Raw genomic sequence first — 25823 nt, forward strand, 5'->3', positions numbered from 1 at the left:
GATTAGTATTGTTTCAAGTTTCTTCCATTTACTTTTGTTAAACTGGGTTATATATCTTCAAGTGAAATGGCTGAGCTTTCACCGTAATTCTTGTTGCTATTGACAACCAAAGCAGCCATGCAAGAAGAAAATCCTGTGGAAGGAAAGAAAAAACAAATCTTAACATTTTCTCCCCAAAGTTGGAGAGAAAAGAGAATACAAAGCATGTAAGAATCAGGTAAGTAAAGATCTGTCAATTAAAAAATTACCAGCCTTGGTTACTAATCGATCCAAAGTTTTAATTTTTTTCAGATATTTTGTCCAACACTCATTTAAATAAAAGGATACTGTCTCTTGGAACCAAAATTAATAATCTGAAAATGAAAGATTGGATTGGAAGGTACAGTGCCACAAGAGGTCTGAAATACTCTGATTTAGAATTTGGACTATGAAAGAATAGCACAACTTCAATTACTGGTTAATATTTTTGTTACAAAATGTTTTTGAATGACAAAATGGTGACTAAAATATTACTATTTTAAACATGTCCTAGATTTTTTTTGTTTCAGAAAAGCACTGAGCGTTGAATATGTGTAAGTCTCCGGGAATGTAACAAGTTGCTAAATACCCAAGTCCAGCCTCCTTACAGAGAAAAGATCTGGAATTTCTTTTTTTGGACATTTGTTTTGCAGCTTTCTACGTCTTAAGGCAGAGAATAGCCAGGATAAGGTGCCAGCTCAAAGGTTAGATGAACATATTTCTTGAAATAATTTTGGCTAATCTGTGTCTTGAAAGGCATAACCTCTAAATAATACCTTACAGAGCTATCAGTAGAACTTGACTTTAGTTGTATTTTTGAGTTGCCTATTTTGGGGAAAACTATATTTTTTAGAGATGTGCTTATTCTGTTCATAATTATGTAAGTTCATTTTATTTCAGTTATTACATTAAACTTTTCCCTTTCAGTTTATAATCCCTTTCTCCTGTCTTATGAATCTAATAAATTGACCTCCATTCTAACCTAAAGGACAGTTTGTATTTTTAATACTTAAAGAAGGAAATTAAAAAAAAAAGTCCACCAAATGAAATTACTAACACCAGCCTATCATTAACCTGAAGGGATTGTATCTCATATTCATTAATTCTCCTTGGAAAAATTCAGGTAAGAAATATTTTTATTGTATAAAATATCGAAGGTGTTATAATAGGACCTATGTGTATTTATGTTATATTGTTTTGGTACATAAAAAGTTCCTTGTTTAAAATATTTTGGAAGTGGGGGCGCCTGGGTGGCACAGCGGTTAAGCGTCTGCCTTCGGCTCAGGGTGTGATCCCGACGTTATGGGATCAAGCCCCGCATCAGGCTCTTCCGCTATGAGCCTGCTTCTTCCTCTCCGACTCCCCCTGTGTTCCCTCTCTGGCTGGCTGTCTCTATCTCTGTCGAATAAATAAATAAAATCTTTATAAAAAAATATTTTGGAAGTGAATAATGTCATTTAACGAATCACCCTTATGGCACTTTAGTGGAAAATTTTGGTGAAATTCTGTTTAATGGAATTGGGGCCAAGAAGACAATGTACTTTAAACTGATAGGTGAAAGATACTATCACACGTCATAGAAAATGTTTTTAAGAGAGGATTTTAGTATTAACATTTGGGAAAAAAATTGATAGTGCTAGAAATAAAAGTTAAGGAATTTCTTTGTTCAGGGAGACTTAAAGAATCGCAGTGTGTGTATCTTATAACTGGTAAGAGTTACTGGATTAACTAGCAGAGCTATGGCTGAGGATGAGGAGGCAATGCCAAAGAAAAGTACGAGGGACCCTTCAGCAACAGAGGTTTGAACTGTGTGAGTACTCTTACGCATGCATTTTTAAAAATAAACACAATATAGTACTATAAATGTATTTTCTCTACCTTACGATTTTCTTAATAACATTTTCTCTGGCTTGCTTTATGGTAAGAATACAGTATACAGTATATAATACATACTATATGTACATATAGTGTATATATAATATATAGTATACAATACATATAGCATAAAGCTATTTATGTTACTGGTAAGGCTCTCAGTCAACAATAGGCTCTAAGTAGTTAAGTTTTGGCGGAATTGGAAGTTATACATAGATTTTTGACTGCATGAGGGTTGGCCCCCTAATCCCCGTGTTGTTCAGGGGTCAATTGTAGAATGTGGGCTTTGTCACCAACAGATCTAGGTTCAGGACCTATTCCTGTGACTTACCAGCTGGCCATGAATGCCTCATGCAGAACAGTTCTTGATAAATGTTTGCTATTATTAGTGTGTGGTCAATATATAGAATATATAGAGAGAACAGTATATAACAATATATAGAATACTTTGAACACCCTAGTGTTGACTAGCGTCCATCCTAATCCTCATGGTATAGCACATTTTTAAATACATTTGTTTGTATTCCCACCTTTTTTTTTAAAGAAAAGATTTATTTATTTTAGAGAGAGAGTGTGGGGGGGGGGTGGAGTGCAGAGGGAGAGGGAGAGAGAGAATCTCAAGCCGACTCTGTGCTGAGCATGGAGCCCAACTCGGGGCTTGATCCCATGACCCTGAGATAATGATTTGAGCCGCAGTCAAGAGGTGGACCCCTACCTGACTGCACCACTCAGGTGTCCCTATATGCCCATGTTTTGAAAGTGATCAATTGGAAGTAGGAGATTTCTCACATTATTCATTTCTAAAATAAAACTTTCATTGAATAGCTGTCTGTGTTTCTGAACCATTCCTTTTCCACTTCTCTAATAATATCCTCTCTACCCAGAGTAGAGTATGGTTTTGGTTAGCTAACCAAAGGAAAAGGAACCGGAAGGAACTAGAACATTTAGTTACTGTGATTTATTTGACAAACATTTGAGAGCTTACTAGAAGCAAGGAGCTAAGCTAGGTGCTGGGAGAGATACAATATTAGTAAAACTCTTGTTTGTGAGGTGCTAATTTGGTAAAATGATTGTCTCTTATTCCTTCTGGGATTCTAAAGTAGGAAAGAGTTAGGGACAATGAGTTGAGTTTGTTCCAAGGAACAGACACTTCTTGCTGGAGAGGATCAAAGAAGTTTTTATGGACTTGGTGGTGTTCATTTGAGTCATTCATTGAACAGTTATATATGTTGAGTGCTGTTGCCTTCTTGATATCCCTGCACTCCAGATAACCACTTGCAGATATCAGCCCAATAAGATGAAGCTCTAGGCATCCATGTTGTTCCTCGTCAGTGTTGAAGGCCCATATGTTAGCACAATACTGGGGGAGAGGTGTGTTTTGATCTAGGATACTGCACAAGCCTATCTCAGGGGGCAGGATCCCAGCCCAGGAGTGGCCCAACTAAATCCTGAGGGATAAGTGAGTCCAGTGAAGGCACCCTGGCCAGACAGAAAAATACACTGAAACTTTAGAAGCACATTCTAGGAAAAGTAAGCACCTTACTCTGGCATGGGGTATGTGTTTAAAGGGCATCAGATAAGAGATGCAGTGGGAGAAGTAGCAATGGGCTGACTCATGGAAGGCCTTTGGTGTCATCTTAAATAGATTAGCATTTGTCCCAAAGTTGCAGAGGAATGTTGTAATGATGTTAAGCAAGGAAATTACATAATCAAATTTATATTTCAGAGGTTGTAAGCTGTACTAATAGGTCAGATCTAGTGTACAGGTGCGTTTAGTCTTGTTCACAGAGTATTTTACCATTTCTTGAAATAGTTGCCAGTATTTCACAGGAAACATGGATATCAGGCTTTGTTGAAAGATCAGTAGTCCTGCATTACTGCAAGGAGTGGGTGGGCCGGAGTTGCTTAGGGGCTGTCCCATTTGGAAAAAGCACATACTCCATTTTGCCATGGCGCTCACTCCTTCAGGGCAAATGCCTGGGACCTGTAGGCATTGGAGGTTGTGGGGGCTAATTTCTGAGTGTTTTCCTGATTGGCAATTTAGAGAATAGCTTTTTGAGGGTCAGGACTCGAGGCTATTACAGTAAACCTGAGAAATCAGGTTTTAAGTAGTAAAGGTAAGAAAGGAGAAAAGGATAGAGATTGAAGATATTTTCAAAAAGGGAGGGAGGGAGAGGCACACAGCATCAGGTCAGTGGCAAGGCCCTCGGGCTTTGCAGACAGTCACCACTGGTGTGGCAGCTGCTGCCACTCGGAACTGAGTTTTTGAGAAACTTACTTCACCTTTCTGAGCAATAGCTTCTTTCTTGGGAAAATAGAGCGAAAAGCCCTACCTCATACGGTTTTTATGAGCATCAAATGAGAAAATGCTTACAGCGCTCTTGGCTCAGTAACTGGCTCGATGTTAATTCACGTTCAGTAAAATGGTGGCTGGTGGTGGTGATGATGGTTGTGGGGAATGAGGAAGATGGGGTCAAGGATGAAGCCCAAGTTTCCGATGCGTTACTCAGTGACCCAGAGAACGTGGAGGAGAGTGCAGATGATGACTCCCACGCTGGATGTGGTAGTTCGGAGGGCTTGGGAGACTTTGCAGTGGAGGGTGTGGTATGTGGTTGGATTCCGGGCCTGGAGCTCGGGGGTGACATCTGAGCAGGGCCGAGGCTGTGATTTGATGATCTCTCCACCACTGCCCTACACACAGCTCCCTCCCCTCAGTCAGCACTGATAATCATCGCTACCGGATCAACCTCAAACAGTATATGAACAGTGCGGGGGAGGCGAAATACCACGTCACGTGTTGGCTGAAACGTCATCTACTCGTTTTAAGTTGTTGAAAAAAAATCCTTTCCAGTTTACCATTTGGGCTGGGAGAAAATCACCCTGGACAAACCATATGCCCTGTTTTCCCCTCTTGGTTGGCTTTTTCTGTCTTACATCACTGTACTCCTAATTCTAAGCAAATATTCAATTAGAAGTGAATCATTGCTGGGAATAAATGACCACACTAACTTTGGAAGTTTGTATTCTTTCTTAACAGAATGCACTGACCACCAGCCCTGCCTCAAGTCCTGGCTTAGACGCCACCTTCTCTTCTCTGCCTTCTTTACTTTAGCAGGGGGACGTCTCCTTTCCTTGCTCTACATTTCGTTGTAACATGTGCATGGAGCCTGTCTCACCCTGCCCTACACTGTGGCTATTTGTGGGTCTGTGTCTTTGGTTCTGCCAGACTTCAGTCCCATGAGGCTGGTGACTCTGTCGTATGCGTCTTCCTACCCAGGGTAGAAGCTTCCACTGTGTCCTGTCTGGTTCAGCTCAGCTCAGCACACTTTGAAAGGTGTAAAGACCAGGCACTTCTGCATACATGGGACGAAAAAGATAAACAGGATGTAATCTTAATAACCAGATTGTGGTTTCCAGCAAGGTTAATTTACTGGGAAAATGAATAGATTTAATTTGCCTATCTTATGACCTATGTCATAGATCATAGATCTTAACTCTTGATTAAGGTTCTGAAAAGAAATCAGTTTACATGCTTGAAAAACACATAAACTATAATCTGTGGCATCTGCCGCTTACAGTCCGTTGATTGTTCACAGTGATGGATAGATTCCTGATTCTTTGAGGACAAGGCCCTCCAGGCTGACACCGCCTTCACTGTGAAGGACTATTTTCTGCTCTCTGAACCCTGTCACAGTGGACTGCCCTTGTATTTCTAGACCCTCTGCTGCTTCATGTGTCTCTGGATTTGCCTATGCAGCTGGTTCTTGAATGAAAGGCACTTCAGCCATCCACATGGTGAATTCCTCCTCATCGGTTAAGATTCAGTTCACATTTCCTCCTGTAAGCCCTTCCTGACATTTTTTTCCTACCCTTACCTCTTTGCAGAAAAATTCCTTTTTCTATATTCTCTTAACACTTTGTACGCCTGTCATGTCTGTGTTTGCCGGGAGACTGTGTGCTATTTCAGAGCAGGTACTGTGTGTGTGTGTGTGTGTGTGTGTGTGTGTATGTATGTATTTATTTTAATTTTATTTTTTTAAAGATTTTATTTATTTATTTGACAGAGATAGAGACAGCCAGCGAGAGAGGGAACACAAGCAGGGGGAGTGGGAGAGGAAGAAGCAGGCTCATAGCGGAAGAGCCTGATGTGCGGCTCGATCCCAGAACACCGGGATCACGCCCTGAGCCAAAGGCAGATGCTTAATGACTGCGCTACCCAGGCGCCCAGTACTCTGTATTTAAAGAGCTCAAAGTTGGGGTGCTTGGATGGCGCAGTCAGCTGAGCATCTGACTCTTGATTTCAGCTCAGGTCATGATCTGGGTGTCCTGACATGGAGCCCTGCACTGGGCTCTGTGCTCAGTGGGGAACCTGCTTGAGATTCTCTCTCTCCCTCTGCTTCCCCCCTGCCAAAATAAATAAATCCTAAAAAAGTAATAAAGAGCTCAAACTCTAATGGAACTAGATAAGGAAAATAACTATGTAATAATGATCATATAGCATGATGTGTGTATATAAATGAATATAAACATACGTAAATAATGTATAATAGAGGTGTGCTTATGAAAGTACTGAGAGGCTTATGAAAGCCCCGAGAACTCCAAACTCGGAATGAGGGTCTAAAGCAAATCTCGGAGATGGCAGTGTTTAATCTGAGTAGCACGGAAGCCTGGATGGGTATTAGTCCAGCGGACAGTGGAAAGAAGGACATTCCATGGAAAAGCATGGAGGTATCAGAGTATGTTGTTTTCTGGGAACTGCAGTTAGTTGGTGTGTTTGTGGAGTGATTGCAGAGGAGGCTGGTGGGATAGGCAGGAGTCGAATCAACTGTGGTGTTGGCGTTTGAGTTGCGACAATGAGCTAAGTAAACTTGCTGGGAAGTCAGTGACTGAGTGAGCGTAAGGGGGAGAATGGCTCGGTCAATCATGGGTTAGTGAGGTCCCTCTAATCGCAGATCAGGCCTGATTGAAGTCCACAGTACTGGAGGCAGGGAGGCCACGGTGCCAACACTTATTTAGCCAATCCTTTATTGATGGTCCTTTAGGTTGTTACTAAATTTCTGCTTAAGGTTCGTCGTCAGATAAATTTAGAAAAATTAATGAATGTTTTCCTAAAAAAAACCAAAAAACAAAAACAAAAAGCAGGCGGCCAAACTGACAAATGCCTCGCATCTGTAAATCTATGCATAGTCACACAAGTGATTCCATGTCTTTTAGGAGTAAATATATGGCTCAACTCATTATATATCAGTGACTCTTTGAAACACAAGGATTTTGATTGCTGAAAGAAGTGAGAATAGTTACATTAAATTTTGCTGGCCTTTTGTGATGATTGCTTAGTAAACCTCAAAATTACAGCATCATCTCCTCAGCTAAAACAAATAACAATTTTTAACAAAAACAAATACTTTAATGTGCTTCATTATATTCTAATGAATTCTTACATTACAAAGTCAGATATCTTGTAGATTTCTTTTTGCTTCTTTCCGAAACCTTTTCTTTTTTTTTTTTATAGTGATTTTTTATTATATTATGTTAGTCACCATACAGTACATCCCCGGTTTTTGATGTAAAGTTTGATGATTCATTAGTTGCGTATAACACCCAGTGCACCATACAATACGTGCCCTCCTTACTACCCATCACCGGCCTATCCCATTCCCCCACCCCCCTCCCCTCTGTAGCCCTCAGTTTGTTTCTCATAGTCCATAGTCTCTCATGTTTCACTCCCCCTTCTGATTACCCCCCCTTTCTTTATCCCTTTCTTCCCCTACTGATCATTCTAGTTCTTATGTTCCATAGATGAGAGAAATCATATGATAGTTGTCTTTCTCTGCTTGACTTATTTCACTTAGCATTATCTCCTCCAGTGCCGTCCATGTTGCAGCAAATGTTGAGAACTCGTTCTTTCTGATAGCTGAGTAATATTCCATTGTATATATGGACCACAATTTCTTAATCCAGTCATCTGTTGAAGGGCATCTCGGTTCCTTCCACGATTTAGCTATTGTGGACATTGCTACTATGAACATTGGGGTGCATATGGCCCTTCTCTTCACTACGTCTGTATCTTTGGGGTAAATACCCAGTAGTGCAATGGCTGGATCATAGGGTAGCTCAATTTTTAACTTTTTAAAGGAACCTCCACACTGTTTTCCAGAGTGGCTGTACCAACTTGCATTCCCACCAACAATGTAGGAGGGATCCCCTTTCTCCACATCCTCTCCAGCAATTGTTGTTTCTTGCCTTGTCTATTTTTGTCATCCTAACTGGCGTAAGGTGGTATCTCCGTGTGGTTTTGATTTGAATTTCCTTGATGGCTAATGATTTTGAACATTTTTTCATGTGTCTGTTAGCCATTTGTATGTCATCATTGGAAAAGTGTCTGTTCATATCTTCTGCCCATTTTATGATTTGCTTATTTGTTTCTCGTGTATTGAGTTTGAGAAGTTCTTTGTAGATCTTGGATACCAGTCCTTTATCTGTAGTGTCATTTGCAAATATCTTCTCCCATTCCGTGGGCTGCCTCTTAGTTTTTCTGACTGTTTCCTTGGCTGTGCAGAACCGAAACTTTTTCTGACTCTCTTAAACTATGTAATTGATCATTTCCTCTTCTGTATCCTTTACATGCATCTGTTATGAAGACATCTTTGCTTCCTCCTGTCTCTCCTTACTAGACTTACCCTCTTGAGGATGAGGACTTGGCATCTCATTGATTTGTATTCCCTCAGTTCTTAAAACAGTGTCTAAGACACTGGCACTTTTCCTCTTTGCCGTCCTTATAACGCTCATTATAGCTAGCAGTTTATTGAGCTCTTACTATGAGATGGGTACTGTCCTAAGCACTTTATTTGGATTTTTCTCAGTTGACTCTCCCAACAACCCTACGGATAAGTTCTATATGTACCCTGTAGGGTTACTATTTCTTTCATTAAGAAAGTGGGAATTCTGGCTACTTTCTCTGGTTTCACCTCTGATATGCATTTTAGAGCAGAGAGAAGCTGGGAAATCTGCATAGGTCATACGTTTCCAAAGTAGTCGAGGTGGGACCCCCGGGGGCTAACTCTAGCACCTGTACTCTGAAACCCTTCTCAAGAGTGCACTGATAAGTGAACGGTGGCTCACAAGTTCCGTAATAATATTTCTCAAGGTGTGCATATTATTCTACTGGTGTTTATAAACTTTTCCCATTTTTGTATTTGAAAATTTTCAAATCTACAGAAAAGTTGAAACTATAGGAACAAAAAACACCCATATATTCTTCCTGTAAAACTGTCAACATATTGTATATTTTCTTCTCTGACTTAGAGACATAGTGGCACTTGATGTCTAAATATTTCAGCATGCATCCCGTGAGAGCAAGGACATTTACCTACAAACCACAATATAATTCTCATACATAAGAAATTTAATGTAGATACAATAATCTCATGTAATAAACAGTCTATATTTAGATTTCCCCAATTATCCCAATAAGGATTTTTATGGATTTTTTTTCTTTTGTATCCAGTGCCGGTCAAGGATCACTTACTACATCTAGTTGGCATTCCTTCCTGTTCTCCCATGATTTGGAACAATTCTGCTGCTTACCTTTTCCTCTTTTTTTCTTTCTTTCTTTCTCTCTCTCTCTCACTCTCTTTCTTTCTATCTTTCTTTTCTGACAATGACATTTTTAAAAGAGTCTACATCAATTGCTTGGTAGAATGTTCTGCAGTCAATTCAGGCTAAACCTTTTGCAAGAATATTACACAGGTGATCATATCTTATGATACTCCGTTTGCACATGACGTAGTTCTGTTTTTGGTGATGCTAAATTTGATCACTTGATTAAGGGTCTGTCCATCAGATTTTTCCACTGAAAGTCACCTTCTTTTTATAATGAGTAAGCTGTCAGATGATACATTGAAACTGTTTGAATATCCTTTTTCCCAACAAACTTCTTTTTAAAAAAAATTTTTTTTAAAAATTTTTTGTTAGTCACCATACAGTACATCCCTAGTTTTTGATGTAATGTTCCATGATTCATTGTTTGCATATAACACCCAGTGCACCATGCAGTATGTCCCCTCACTACCCATCACCAGCCTATCCCAATCCCCCACCCCCCTCCCCTCTGAAACCCTCACCAACAAACTTCTAATCAGTGAAAGTTTTAACATCTGTGGATAATTTTTGCTCAAATTAATTATTTCAGTGGTGGTTGTAAAGTTGCCTTTTTCAAATTCTGTCATTACTTGTACATGTTGTGGCATTCTTCTGTAAAGAGCAACTCTGTCTTCCTTTTTTAGAGTCACTTTGGATATATGGATTCTTTTGTTATTTAGTTGTTATCAGTTACTGTCCTTATTTTTCTTGGTGCTCAAATTGTCCCAAATTTGGCCAGTGGGAACATCTCCAAGCAAGCTCCTATGTCCTTTTCACATGTTCCATCATTCTTTGAATACATCCCTGCTTTTTGTCACAGCAAAAGAGTCCAGCCTCCCTGACTCAGCCCTGATTCCTTTTTTGTGGAATGGTATTTAGAAACAAAGATCTGGGGGCTAGGTATGCTTATTTTTGCTCTTAACCTACTTAAAACAACAAAACCAAACCTACCTCCCATTTCCAAATAGTAACAATTTCTATGTGTTCATGAAGTTTCATTCGGCATTAATCTAAATCCACCCTCATGTCACATTCGAAGCAGAAACACTAAAAGTGCAAGTAAACTCAAAATGATAGCAAAACGATGGAAGATTTTCTAAGTGGAAAGGGATAGTGCTTAATTATGTTGAGCAGAAGTTGGTTTGAGATACAAGGTGCAGATGGAGACGCTCATTTTCATTGGTTGACTTCAGGCATTAAAAGTTAAATGGTAAGGGGCACCTGGGTGGCTCAGTTGGTTAAGCGTTTGCCTTCGACTGGGTCCTGGATTCAAGCCCCCCGTCGCGGGCTCCCTGCTCTGTGGGGAGCCTGCTTCTCCCTCTCCCTCTGCTGCTGTTCTGCCTACTTGTGCTCTCTTTCTATCTCTCTGTCAAATAAATGAATAAAATCTTTAAAAAAATAAATGAATAAAATCTTTTTAAAAAAAGTTAAATTGTGAGCGCTGAAATAAGTAATTGGTAAATGTCCCTGAATTAGATGTTCCCAAAGACAAAAATAAAGTTATTGTCAGACAACTCTTGGAAGATGACCTGATACAGACCAGAAACCCTTGGTTGTTTTAACTTATTTTAACTTCATGCTCTCAGTGATTAATTGATTGATTGGTTGAGTTAATATTTGACTATAGTTCATGATTATAGTCTTAGTAAAAAATAATGTTGGACAAAATGCTAGGGCAAGAAGCCTGAGAGCTGTGGCAGCTCTTCGGAGGAGATAGCGGTTACAGGCTTCGGTGACTCCCTCTCTGGGATCTGTCACAGGACAAGCAGTCAGGTGGAGATACCTGGAGGTCCACATATTCTGATAAATCTGCCTTCATTTTCTCAAATTATCAATTGTGTTCCCAACTGCAGCTTCCATTTCCTGAACATGTAACTTAAATACCTTTATGCCTTTTATCACTTGGGCCTTCTCTCCCCAACTCATCCTTCCCTGCTTAGGGTTTTTCTTCTCTTGTCCCCTCCAAAGCCACTCAAAATGCTGGGCCTTCTGTCCTTGTTCCTAACTCAAGAAGAACTAGTGGATTGACCATGAAACAGGGATAAGAATTTTTTTCTGAAATTGAGCAAGTCACTTAACTCTCTGTGCTTTCACTTCTCTGCTGGTAAATGGAGTATAATGTCTGTCTCTTTCCTGCCTTTTATGGATATTGCGAGAATCAGTGTAACCGGTCGTATAAAAGGAGGTCTGTATCACTGAGAGCACGTCATACATAGTATTTAATAGTGATAACAGGGGCGCCTGGGTGGCACAGCGGTTAAGCGTCTGCCTTCGGCTCAGGGCGTGATCCCGGCGTTCTGGGATCGAGCCCCACGTCAGGCTCTCCCGCTATGAGCCTGCTTCTTCCTCTCCCACTCCCCCAGCTTGTGTTCCCTCTCTCGCTGGCTGTCTCTATCTCTGTCGAATAAATAAATAAAATCTTTAAAAAAAAAAAATAATAGTGATAACAATCAGAGGCACTTTTATTTCCGCTTTTACTACAGCAGGAATTTAGATTTGAAAATAGGACCGTGGACACCAGAATACAGGATAGTGGGATTGTTGCTCTGCGGAACTGTTTTCCTCTGCGAATTGTTTTCCTCTGCGAATCTTAAAACCTGTAGGGTTCTTTCCTCTGGCTTTGGTTGTCCCTCTGCCATGGGGTAGCTCAAGGCCCTCTCCAGTGGAGCCCTGTGAAATTCTGCATCCCTTCCTTCAGGCCCCACGAGAACAGCGCTGGGCTCTTGCCTCCTGCTTTCAGCAATTGCGTCTTTTCCAAGGCCAGTTGCTCTGTGAAAAAGATATTCCTCATCATACGTTCCTATTCCCCTCACGATGGGTTCTCCCACAGCTGGGTTCTCCGAAGCTCGTTAGATGTAATGACGGCGCTCTGAAATCTCCCAGTTTTGTGTCTGTTCATTTTCCTGCCTACCCTTGCATACTTCTGTGTCACGTTTGTTTCTAAATTACCCATCCTGGGGGACAAGGATCCTCGCTCTGCTTGTAACGGTGCCATATCTGACCAGCAACATGAAGTAGGCGGCAAAAACTACAAATGATGCTTAGGACTCTAAAGGCGCTCTTATTTACATGAGAAAAGCCTTCTGAAGTTACTAACAGCACCTGAGGTCGAGTTGGTTTTTCCCTTGTCGCTGTCCAGACCACCTTCCGCTTGGGCATCTGACATATAGGACTGATTTTGTCAAGTGTTGGCACTTGACTCCCAGTGTGATTCCTTTACATAAGAAACATTATACAGAACTGATGTGGGAGTTTAATTGTCCCCTAACTTATTTGAAAACTCATTACATGGCAGTGTCAGAAAGCCATTCAGCTCCCAGAACCCCAGTTATATCAGGATGAATTTCCGAGAGTAAACTGTAGATTGCAATCGCACAGAAGAGATGCGGGCATGGAACATGAAAGAACTGTGTCTGCTTTGCCAGTTGAGACATGTTTCTTTTTCTAGTTCAAAAAATGACAGGTTATTTTAAGGGCGCTTTGGAGATGATGCTGTAGGAGTGTTAGTAAATTCTGAGTGTGATTTGCCCATTTGGGCTTAATTCTGGCATCCAGTTTTGGGGGGAAAATCTATCACTCATTGGCTCTCTGATCCTCACCTGACTTTTATTTACTGAGCCGCTAAACCATGTGTGATACAAGAGGAGAGTGGGCCACCAAAGATGACCCAAAGTTCTTGTCTCCAGTCATGTGAAGGTCAGGGGAGCAACGCTGCTTTTTCTGATTCCTTTATCACCAAGAGACACGTGATTTCCTCCAAAACAAGTGTATCATCTGTCTTTGACATTTTTAGAAGACCACTCTAAAGTGGACCGCTAAAAGTACACACTCTTTGGATTGGATTTGTTATGCCCCTGACCTGTGAGCCACAGCAGCGTGGAAGGGCTGGTGTATGCTGGCTCCCGAAAGCTCATGTTACAATGGCGAGGGGGACCAAGAGGGGGACCAGTTTAACAGAAGTTGGAATAGTGTTTCTCTCGTCTCAAGATGAGTATGTATATTTTAATCTAATTCTTGAGATTTGGGAATGCAGTTCTTTAGCTACTTCTATGATTATATGTTATTATAGATAGAACATAAATTTACAAGTTGTATTGCTTTCCTAGGATCTACTCATAACATTTCTATCCTAAATGTGTACCAAAGAAAACATTTGCAAGTTTGATAATAAACACAGATGAGGTCAGATTCCACAACTTTCTGTTCAGGGGTCATCCATTAGGAATTGTATTTAGCTGCAGGTAACGGTGACACAAGGAACAGTCCCCTAAATTACTAGGATGGTAATTTAGGGTTAATATTATGCCTTCTTGCTCTGTAGTCTTCTCCCTTCTCAGGATCACCTCATGGTCATAAAGTGGTGACTGTAGTTCAGTGACTGGTCAGCCCCCTTTTAGAGTAGCATTCCAAAAGCCCCACCCTGTAACTTCTGTTTACCTACCATCAGCCATAGTTTAGTCCCTTGGCTACCCAGATCGACCAGGGAAGATAGGGAATGTAGTTTTCCATTGCTAAGTCTTTCCGCACTCCCAAAACGAGCAAACAGAAAAGCCATTCTAGTTTTAAAAAGAAGGGGAAAATAGATACTGGTAAGCACTCAGTGATTTCTGCCACCAGTACCTTTTATGATCTGCCCTAACCTTTCTCTTGCTCTCCTCTGCTCTCGTAAGCTCTTTACAGCGTGGCTCCCCTACAACCCTTGGCACTCACTGAAACCCCTTCCCTGCCCTTCCCCCACACTGTGTGCATATTCTGAAAGGCTTTCATCTACCATCCCAACTGTCTCAGCCTCTTAACCTCCAGGGCTTTGCTCAGATCACAATTTTCTAGGGGGGCCTGTAGTCATCATTGTTACGACTATACTGTATTATGACTATCCTGCCCCTCCCCCCATCTTCTTTCAGCTCATTTCTCTGAGTTCTTAGTAACTTTGGGCCAGTATATTCTAGTTTCACAGCTAATTTTTCACATCCTCAGTGACTCTCATCCCTCCTCCCCTACACTCGCCTGGTATAATACATGCATAGAACAAACGTTCAACACAGGTCTGTTGAATTCCACCACAGGCCCAATGCCAGCAAGATAATAGGAGGAAGTTCTATTATGCGACACTTTTCTTAGTGTTTTCTTTTTGTGAGAGGAAATAATTGGTGATATCAGCATTTTGAGGATCCTATCGCATTAGTTGCTGTTGGCTAATATATAGGTCCTTGGTTACTTCAGTGAGTAGTCTGTTGGGTAGAAGGGCAAACAGCAGTTGGTTTGAGAATTGCTGACACCCTAAACATGTAAGAAACATTAACAGTCTTGGCCTCTTGGAATGTGTGCATTTGATGTGCCCAAGATTAGGGCACTGGAAACAAACAACAAGAAAGGGAGGGGACAATAAAAACTTGTTCCTCTCCAGCACCTGAAAGGACAGTAAACAGATGGTCATCAAGCTGGTCAGGGGGTCAAAAGGTAAAACAGCTTAGTTGCCTAGAGTTTGTTTCATAAAGTGTCCTCTTCTAAATAAACTTTTTCATGATTTTAAGTGGTACTTCCTCAACTATTTTTTCATGTTTTCAGAGATATTTTCAAATTCCAGCTCTTTGGAAGGATTATTACCTCAACTCATACTTAATGATTTTGAGATTTTTTAAAAAAAATTATGACACTCTGGGTGCCTCAGTGATAATTGATTCATTCAGGTCGCATTCATATATAAACATTAAAACTTATGGCAAATCTTCTATTTAAGATTTAAAAAAATTTAACTTGCATTTCTTGGTTATGGGGACTGGAAATTACATAAAGACTGGTTTATTTCTGGGACTTATTTTAAAAACTGCATCTAAGCCATCTACGGGTATACAGTCGACTGAAGAATAATTTTGGAAGTCCCTTCTGGATAGTTCACTTCTTCTCACAGATCTGAGCAAAACTGCTTCCTTTTGAATTTCATGCCATGTCTAAAATCAGATTTGAAGAATTTTCTCTTATCATTTACCCCTTCTACTGTGCTCATCCCTTCTTCCTGAAGCTTTTTAATATTTCCTGAGCAGCACCTTTTAAGGATTAGTAGTCATCCAGGTCCAGGTGGAGTGACAAACAAGTAGGGAAAGCTTGAAGTAAGATTGGCAAATATACCCCGTGGAGTTTCAGGTGAGGGAAAGGTCAGCGAGAGATGAGTGAGGAAATATAGAAAACACCAGAAATAACTTGCACCTCAGTTTTACAGGAGTATTCAAGTTTCGAAGGAAACAAAGTTTGAGAATTGTGAGAGAGGAAACGAGGAGCATATCCCAGAATGAAAACAGCCTTGGCTGATATGGGAAGTAACAGTGTCAGAGACTTCAGAACTCAGGGTCATTGTCGACTCGTTCCCTTTGGTCTTCAAGATGTGTCTGCTCTTCCCTCAGTGCTTACTGAAGCCCATCTTTTCCGGTCACAGACAGATCATGCCTTTCTCATGTCAACTAGACTTTTTCTAGTCCATCCCCCATATCACCACCAGGTTAACATCCCCAGAATTTTTATTTTATCAGGCCATTCTCCTGAGGATGATGATAAGCTTCAGGAACTTCCCATTTCGTATAAAGTATGTGTCCCTCAGTCTGAAATTTAGGGGGCATCATCCTTTGATACCACTCACCTGTGATTGTCTGCATCTCATTTCTCCACTGACATTAAGCGATCTCTTTAGCTTGATTCTGCCTCAGTGCCCCCTGAGGGAATGATAGTCTGTTTTGCTGTCTAACTCACCTTACCTTGGAGAGCCTTCCCCTCCTCTATCTACCCATGCCCGAAGAACCAACTCAGGTCTCTTCTGAGACTGTACGAATCTGTGAATATGCTTGTGTGATGATTTCATCACAGATTTTGTAGGTGCCACCCATTTTGCTCATAAACAAATGTGGTGTTAAATGAAAAATGATTGTTTTGTCTCTTTATCTACATCGTAAGCTCTTTGAGACTAGTGACAATGCTATACAATGAATTTTCTTCTATTTTCACATCTGGCATAGCACCACTCACCTATCCAGGGTACAGCAAGGTTTCTCGGTCTGGCGCCATCACACTTTGGGCTGGATCATTTGTGCTGGAGGGGGCTGAGCATTGTGGGATGTTTACAGCATCCCTGTATTACCTGCTAGACGCCAGTAGCACCCTCGCCCCAGTATGACAACCAAAAATGTCTCTATTTATATCAAATGTTCCACAGGGGACAAAGATAGCCTCAGCTGAGAACCACTGGTATAGAGTAAACAGAATAAATTCTGACCAGTGTTTGGCAGGAAAGAAAGACTGAAAAGCTTTGAGTGATGTTTTATAGCATTTTTGGAATCCTGAGGAAAGAAGGCAATAGATGTAAAACAGAACTTCCTATTTGCTGTGATAGGCCATGGCAGGGGTTAGGGCAGTTGCACCACAGTTAGGGTTAAAAAAGATCAGGATGACAGAAGTATTCTTAAGTGGAAGTTCCAAAAAATACGGAGTTTGGGGTTTATTTCCTTTAGAACCATTTCATATTAGAAATAGCATTTCTAGTAAAATAAGTATTATTTAGTGGGAAATTTATCTGGGTTCATATATACCCATATCTTTGGACTGAGAACTACTTTTTGAAGCACATTTGGGGGAACGAGTTTGAAATTACAGCTACAGGTTATTGTAAAGTTGTAACTATTGACAGACATTGGTTGTGGTTGTTCCGTTTTACTTATTATTATTATTTTTTTTACTATTTTAACATTGCACTCAGGTTTAGCCAATTTTCCAGACCCAAGTGATACACACACACACACACGTATTTGAGAGTATTTGAACAGTGCTTAGCACTACAAGACACACTGATTTTCGTATTTCTGCTACTCTGTTGTAAGGTCTTAGTTTTCTCTTTTATTATCAAACTAGTACGTGACATAGATGCTCTATGGTTGATGTTCTGCTGACCTAGAAATAATGCGGATATCCTCTTTTCACAGCTGTATGCCAGCCACAGTGCAAACATGGTGAATGTATTGGACCCGACAAGTGCAGATGTCATCCCGGATATGCTGGAAAGACCTGCAATCAAGGTAGGAAACCGTCTGACACAAATGAACAGTCAGAAACCCCCTCTGTTTCTGCCTCATGTAAACGTTTTAGGTTCTCAGGCCAAACCACTTTTCCATGGCTATTGTTTCTAAAATGCGTGAACTGCCGTTTTCTGAAAGATAAAAATATAATGGTAAAACTTAAAATATATTGTATCAGAGGACAAGTCAAAGGATTTCATCCTCTTATTCCTATTTACTGATACTAATTAAAATGTATTTTAAAGAAGAGAATCACAGCATCAGTCACGTACAAGCCTTACGTTCTGCTAGTCCTTGTTCTTCTGCGAGCTAGTTGGGAAGCCCTGGCAAATTGTGGGCCTCCTGGGACCCCAGGGAGATGGAACCCAGTACTCAAAGTCAGGTATGAAGTCTGACTTGAAATTTTCTGGTCCCTTTAAACTCTGAGCCCTTTGATTTTTGAGATTAAATTCCCTTCAACTGTTACCAGTTTGCAAAGTTCCTCTGAGAAATAAAGATTTTGACAAACTCATTTTTAAGTTGCTTGTAAAAGCAGACTTTTATTGAGCACAGTGCCTCAAGTATTTTCTGTGTATTATCTATTTTCATTATTACAATGTCAGGAGGTAGAGTGTTATTCATGATAATTAAGTGATAAATAATAGCTCCCTGTTATTTTTCATTAAAAGAGGTATCAGGGATATTAAGTGTCTGGTCGAAGTTCACAGAATTAGTTGGTAAAAGACCTGGTATATCAGCTTAGAACTATTGTCCATATAATTCATATTTTCTCTGTCAATTTAATTTTAGATAAGAAAATATTATTGCAAATGTGATCTTCTGACTTGTGTTAACAAATCTGACAAAGCTTGTCTTTTTAATTAATTTCAACCCCAAATGTTCTATTATTAGGAGTAAAAAAACCCCAGAAATAAAAGCTGGGGTTAGATTTCACCAGAAGGATACAAGGATAAAAGAGTCCATTTTTCACTTATTTCTTAAATTGAAGCAATCCTTTCTACCCTTTTCAGTGTTGAATGGAACAGTTACATGGGGCCTGACTGTCCCATACATAACTTACTTGACCTCATCAGATACGGAGATGATATTGTTGAAACACTCCTATTCTTCAGTATCTGATACTCCTCGATATGTCTCCTGTAAACTCGTGATTTACGGGCATAATTTCCACAACAGTCCAGAACACTGGTGTTTGAAAAAGTACAAGGAATCGTTCCTGAACTATCAGATGAAATCCATGCTAATGAAATGTGACATGTCCAATAGTAGGAAAAACTCTCAAGCGTGTTCTGTACTATCTGTTAATTTGATTAACTGATTTTTTCCAATGCTGCTTTTATAATATTTTTTAACTTGGAAGTTACAAAACATACCCGGATAGTCTGTTTGAAGTGAGTGGAGTTTTTGTTATCTCAGTTTACTCTTTTAAAAATCCGTTTGACTTTCCTTCCCCAGTCTAAGTTTACAGGTAGTGACATGTCCGGTTCTGATTATTGAGTTATCGGTGTGCATCTGAGACTTCCAGCATGCTTCCCTTTTTAAAGTGCAGAACATAAACCATCAGAGGTTTCATTAATATGTCAGTACCGTAAAACTTTGTTGTCCTGATGCCAGGAATTTATACAAAGAAGGTTATTATAAGAAGCCACTGTTGAGATTGCTGAGAAATCCATTTAAATTTATTTGCAGGAGTGACATCACCTTTAATATGCTTCAAAGACATTGAAACTATTATTGCAACAAGGATCTATCTCTGGGTTTCTCCTGTTTTCAGAAAACCAGTTTATCACGTACTTTTTACTGTAGTACATACATACCTGTTTCTCTAAAGAAAAATTGAAATATACTGAGTTTAAATCTTGCCTCCTAAAACTATATTCCTTAGGGGAAAGAGGATTTCATTAATAGCAAGACGGGATTTTATACCTGGAAAAAATAGTGCTGACACCGAAAATGTAATTTCAAGCCCAATCTTGAATTTAAAACTACAGCTTACGGTAAACCCATGTGTTTGGGTCATCTCGTTCTTTGTCTTCCTTAACAAAAAAGCAAGTGTGGCAAGTTCCCGATGGCATGGCTTATGCTCTTTGAGACCCTTCAGGGTGTCTGATTTCTGGGTTCCTGAAAACTATTATTAAAATGACTTGCACACGCTAAGTGCACATTAAATATTTGCTCAGTGCATGATAGTCTCGTGTGGTGGTTCTTGGTCCTGAACACCCTACTTGTAAGGGTTGCATGCAGTTGTCCGGTACAGCACCGTAGGCAGCCTCTGAGTCTGTGGACCGAAGGCCCTGGTGAGGGTGGGAGGCGGCTTGAAGGACCTGGGTGAGTGGGACAACCATCGAGAGACACCAGGAAACGAGAATAGAAGAAATCGTATCGGTTACACAAATCCATGCAGACTGTTTTTTATCTGGACCATACATCTTAAGAAACTGGCAAATATGCCTCAGAAATATGGGAATTCAAACAGGTTTCCTTTTTCTTGAGGAGAGAAATGTTAAGAAGAGGTATATTTGAAACGATTTCACAGAACTGAGAATTAGGTTCTGATTAAAAGTAGGTTTCTATATGCTGGCTAATTGAACATAATAAAAATAAATAAAAGAGCAAAAAAAAGTAGGTTTCTGTGTAAGGCAAGTATTTGCTAAAAAAATGTGTTGCAAGTGGTGTACTATAAGAAATAATCTGCTGGGAGCTTGATTGGTGGCGTGAACAGCTTGTGCGAAACGGCCAGCGTTTAGCCAGTGTGATCAGAGCTGCCTGGGAGCAGCCGGAAGAGCAGGGCGAGCCCACGTGGGACCTGGCCTAATTTAACAGCCTTGTCACAAGATTAGTGTGAATCTGCTGTCGGTGGCTGGCTTTTCCCTCGGAGTCATTTCTGGATTTGCCGTAGCTCGATCACATATAAAATCATAGGCTTGGACTGATCCTAAGCAAATTCTATGCAGCACATGGTGCCTTTCACAATAGCGAAATTCCGACCTGGACTCTGGCAGGACGTGCTTTTTTTCCCACCTGATTTCTCTGGGAATTTTATGCATGCATAGTCTCCCTTCTCTGAGTCTCTGTACCCCTACGAATTCTCTTTCCCTTCAGCCAAAAAGGGATACTCTTATAGATAATAACCTTTTTATAACGTTCCCATGAGGGAATGATTTTCATTGTGTAATACGTCCTATCATTGCATATTTTCAGAAATGAAAGACAGGGTTTTGAATGCATGATGTGCTTTATAAGGATTTCAGAAGAAACAATTTATAAATATTAATTCCTAATTTTTTTTAAAGATTTTATTTATTTATTCGACAGAGATAGAGACAGCCAGCGAGAGAGGGAACACAAGCAGGGGGAGTGGGAGAGGAAGAAGCAGGCTCATGGCAGAGGAGCCTGATGTGGGGCTCGATCCCAGAACGCCGGGATCACGCCCTGAGCCGAAGGCAGACGCTTAACCGCTGTGCCACCCAGGCGCCCCTAATTCCTAATATTTTGACAAAGTTTATGTTTCATACATTGAATTCCTCACCCCAAGAAAAGTACTGGAATCTTGTAGCCCAGAACCATACGGTAAACTTTGGCGGCCTAGGTAAATCTGAAAGTTGATTGCCTTTCTTACCCCTAATGTTAAGGTAATTTCTGACAGCCTTACTTTTTGAAAGATGGGTGGTTTCAACCCAGAAACCAATGTTCGTTTCATCTGAAAGTTTAGCTGTTAGTACTATGGAAGTCTTAAAACAGGCTGCGATTGCCTTTTTGACTCTACTTTTGAGTCTTACTTCGTATACTGTTTTGGTAAGTTAATAACGGCAATCGTTAACCTTCTTTGTAGGACGCTTATTCTATATTCGTACTAAATGGGACCTAAGTAAAAGTTCTTACATTTGAATGAAAACATTGATGAACTATCATGCTATTTTCTTAAATCAGTTCTTCATGCAAATCATAACTTTGTGCATAATTTTGGAGTATTTTAAACTATTGGACAACATAATAATAGAGGAAAAAGTCTCAAGTTGGACATTTAAGACCTCAGTGTCACTAAACAGCAGTTGGTTGTAATCAGTATTCGTATCATCTGCTGGGTTTTCCCTTTGTTGATACCTAACATAATGCTTTAAAAAATGACCATCTCTTCTTTGGCGGTTATTTGGTATGAGAATGATGTATGTGTGTGTGCATGTGTGTAAAATGTACATGTGTTTTTGGGAGGCAAGATGGCAGTGATAAATTTTAAGGAAAACAAATTCAGATTTTAAAAAGAGAAACTGGATGAACTAGAAACCCATTTTTCAAAAGCACGTAAAGCATTCTTTTTGAACTCCACCGACTTTATGTAATTGTTTAATATATACTTATAAAGATTTTTAGGGCTAAAAATGACATCAGTTCAAAGTTGACTCTTATTACCTTCTTCCTGGTGTGAAGATGAGCACTTCTACCCAACTCCTCTTGACCAAGGCGGTGAACAGCCTCTTTTCCAACCCCTGGATCATCAAGCCACAAGTTTACCTTCAAGGGGTGAGCGTGCATTATCTCGGGTGGGCTGCACTCCCACCTGTACGGCTTTCTGCAGTTTTGTCACTTCTTGCAAATGTTCTGAAGACCAGCCCCGGAGTACCCAGCCGTCAGCATCCTGAGCATGTAAAGCAAACTGCAGGAATACCTGCTGCCGATTCTCTGTGCTCTAAAAAGCCTGGAGCCTCCACTGTCCTTTCACCACATCAAATATTGCTTCTCTTTTCCTTTCCTGGGTTCCAGAATGTTTCCTAAAAATCAGATGGCAAAGTCACTTTTATTTTCATAGGTGAAGTCAGGAATTCCAAAGCAACGGAGATTGGGGTTTTGATGGCTCTTGCTAAGTCGATTTCAGAAGTGGGGAAGTCCTCTTCTCCACCACCATATCTGGAGCGTAGAGTTTTAGGTCACCCTGGAAATCAAACCACACATTAACTTCCTTCTTTTGGTGTACATTTTGTAACATTAGAAAGCCAAAGTTCTGGCTCCATGTAGCCTTTAAGGGACTGTTCCTGTCAGGAACCCACAAACGTTTCTGTGGCTCTTTAATGATGATGAGCAAGTCATTTAATGTGTCTGAGTCCCAGCAAACCAATCAGGAACAGGGGGAGAGTAATTCCTGCCCTTAGTCAGCTTCAGGGCTGGTGTGGGAACAGGAACACCAAAAATACCCTTGTTTTCATTGTGATGGAAAGTTTTGTACAAAAGTTAGGTGGCAGCATGATTTTACAGTTTTTGTTCTAAAAAGACTGTATCCTTCATCCACTGATTTAGGAGCTTAGAATGACTGAATTAAGATAGTTGAAATTATTAATTATTGTCTCTCTGCTGATAGGGAACTTAATGCACTTGTTTATCTTCTGCATCAAGAATTAGGGCAATAGGATTAATTTCAACAGTGATGATTTAAAGAATAAAAGTTACGGCAGTTGACATACTAACGTCTGTTTGTCTGTGACCTCCACTTTAGTCATGTGAAATGTAAAAGGTTAAATTTCTGAGAATTGCCCAGTTTGAGGGTCAAAGAAAAAAAAAGCCCAAATGCATTACATGAATGAAAGATTATTTTCCTTAAAAATCCATTGGGTTATCTTATTCAGTGGTCTATTCTAGATTTTTCAAGCTACTTTTCAGTGTCCGCATGCTAATAAAATTTCTGATTCTTTTTTTCCCTAAAATATAATGCTGTGCAGCTTGCATTTTTGTTCTGGACTAGCTCTCTTCTTACTCCCCCCTCCCCACCCACCCCCACATCCCACCTCCCCAAGCTCCTGAATCCATCAACCTGCTTAAATATACTCCTCACTGTAATAGATGTTCTTTAAGAATGTATACTTGGTGATTAAAGCATTTGAAATGTAAGCAGTTTAATTGTAAAGTGATATCTTTTGATATGATAAGATTGGTACATGACTGAATTCATTATTTTTTTATTATAGATTTTCTTTATAATTTATGTCATAAACTTCTAGAGAAAGAGCAAGATTAAAGTGAATTTAAGTAAATATGCTAACGTTTTCTTTCCTAGGTTCTTTTTAATCAGCTTTTAAGATTGATTTGAGAAAGTGTGATCCAGGAACTTGTTCTTTATATTGTTCTGTTTATTATTATAGGAGAATTTACTATAAATTGGAAGTGTTTTGAATTTCTGACTTGATAGTAACACAAGCATTACTAGGTCAGTAGTCTACGAGATTTTGGAAGCAGTACATATTAGCTCAATTTTATAAGGCATTAAGTCAATAAGAAAATAAAGTTATGATAATAATAGACTAGAAGCCCTGAAGAAAATTGAGAAAAAGAGGTCATCACCAGGACACCAGATGCTTTTAATCTTCTGAAGCTCCCTGCTTTAGCAGAAGTCTGATATTTGGTAAATATTGATAACGTGGATTATTGTGGAATTCTATTTCATAATTTCTGCAGTGGTTTTTGGAAGGGTCAGTGTGAAGTTTTTAGGACACGCGTGCCTGTAGCAGATGGGCAGCGATGGCAGTCGCTGGAGACCTCAGCACCAGCCAGCTGTCCGGGAGTATCAGCCACCCCATCACCAGCTGTTAGAGTTCGGCTTTCTCAAATGGCTTTCGATATATTTGGATATTTATGTGTCAAATTAATAATAGTAAGATAGCCAACAAATGTCTCTACATTTACCCATTGAAGGCTGCATGTTTATTTCCTCTTCCGTATTATTTCATAGAGTGATTTCCAGGTGGGGGGTTATTTTTGTTTTTGAATTACGACATTGTTTTTCACTTCCTTTCAGTTTCATGATTCTTAACCTCAAAGTGCTTTTTCTCATGGAAAGGGAAGGATAAATCTGGACTGAACACCACCAGTAGCCCCAGTCTGGATCATGACAACTCTTCTCCTGGCAATCTTGAGGGGTTCTTTATTAGTCCAGAGTAGAGCTGCCTCAGCTTGGCTTCAGCTTTAGTTCATGAACAGGGTGAATAAAGAAATGTTCATCAGCATAAGTATCCCTTATATATGAGCTGCTTAGCGCTACAAACCTCTGACCAGTTCCTGTCAGGAGCCCACAAATGTTTCTGTGGCTCTTTAAAAATAAGCCTAAGGGTTCTTCATTGACACATTTTCTGTCCATCAGTATCCTTCCCTTGAGATACAGGATTCAGTCTTACTCTCTGGCTTTGTTGTACTGTTCTGTTTTATATTTGCTTAGTGCAAAAAATATTTAAAACAAAGCCTTTCTCTAATAATGTGCTCAGATTTAAATACCATTTAATATCAATCAGGGACTTATCAAAGCCAGGTGTGTATCTGCAGGGATGTATGGATGTATTAGAAATGATAATTAACTTCTCTTAGAACATGAGAAAAGATCCTGACTCTAATTTTTAGTAAATATTGAAATACAAGATAGAAGAATATGAGAGGTAGAGTTTCTCTTTCTTCCTTGATTTAAAATTTTTACTTCATTTAACAGAGGGAGAAGTCAAATTTGTGTTGATACTGTAGTCTGCAAAGCACTTTCTTTGAGAAAATTTTAAAACAATATATTTTAAAATGTGATTCTGTTTTGAATGCCCTTGACTGGGCACAAGACAGTAAAGTAGAGAATTGAAGAAAGCAAAGGAGATGATGAAGGTATTTGGTTTACTTAGTTAACCTTCCTAGGGTTTGCCCAGCTGGGGACCTGCTCACTGTTGGGTTAAGGTCAGAAAACGACCAAGTTGGAAAGTCAATAAAATATGAAAACATTGAAAACATTTATAAACGTAATAATTATTAGGTGGTCTTAAAACAGTGTAATTTGGTGGTTTAATTAAGTGAAATGTATAGATTTGCAATAAATGAGCAGGTCAGATTTAAAGTTGATTAGATTAAAACACCTTTGCCACTTGATAGATCTATAAATCTGATTTGGTGACATGGATTAATAGATAGTTTATCTAATCAGGTGCTTACGCTGGCAGTTCCAGACAAAATAAACATGTGGTCATATTCCTGTTTAATGAAGCCTGTATTTTGGGCATTACCATTTTAGTGTTTGTCATGAGTTTTATGTTCACTTGAAGCTAGAAAATTCTTATGTGGACTTTATTAATTTATGTGGGGATTTAAACCAACAAACCAAAAATCCATAGTAATAGTCCATTATGTATCATCCCTTAGTATCTCCATATGCCTTTCTTCACTGCCAAACGAATGAAAATATGTTGGAGGGTAGGTTTTTGGGTGGTTTATTTT

The 25823-nt window shown here is 39.7% G+C and overlaps 1 protein-coding gene across 5 annotated transcripts in view; it reads left to right on the plus strand.

Moving 5' to 3' along the window:
* The window catches only part of NPNT (nephronectin), a 79614-nt gene that overhangs the window by 16421 nt on the left and 37370 nt on the right, over positions 1–25823 (plus strand). For 2 of the 5 annotated variants that reach the window (XM_026499125.4, XM_026499130.4), the window contains exons 3-5: positions 672–722; positions 17502–17594; positions 22023–22115. In XM_026499125.4, coding sequence (XP_026354910.2) covers positions 672–722; positions 17502–17594; positions 22023–22115 — 237 coding nt within the window. The remainder of the gene's footprint in view (positions 1–671; positions 723–17501; positions 17595–22022; positions 22116–25823) is intronic. The other 3 variants (XM_026499127.4, XM_026499126.4, XM_026499128.4) reach the window with 3 other exon arrangements.

The sequence above is a fragment of the Ursus arctos genome, unplaced genomic scaffold (assembly GCF_023065955.2).
Source record: "Ursus arctos isolate Adak ecotype North America unplaced genomic scaffold, UrsArc2.0 scaffold_11, whole genome shotgun sequence".
NCBI classification, from domain to species: Eukaryota; Metazoa; Chordata; class Mammalia; order Carnivora; family Ursidae; genus Ursus; species Ursus arctos.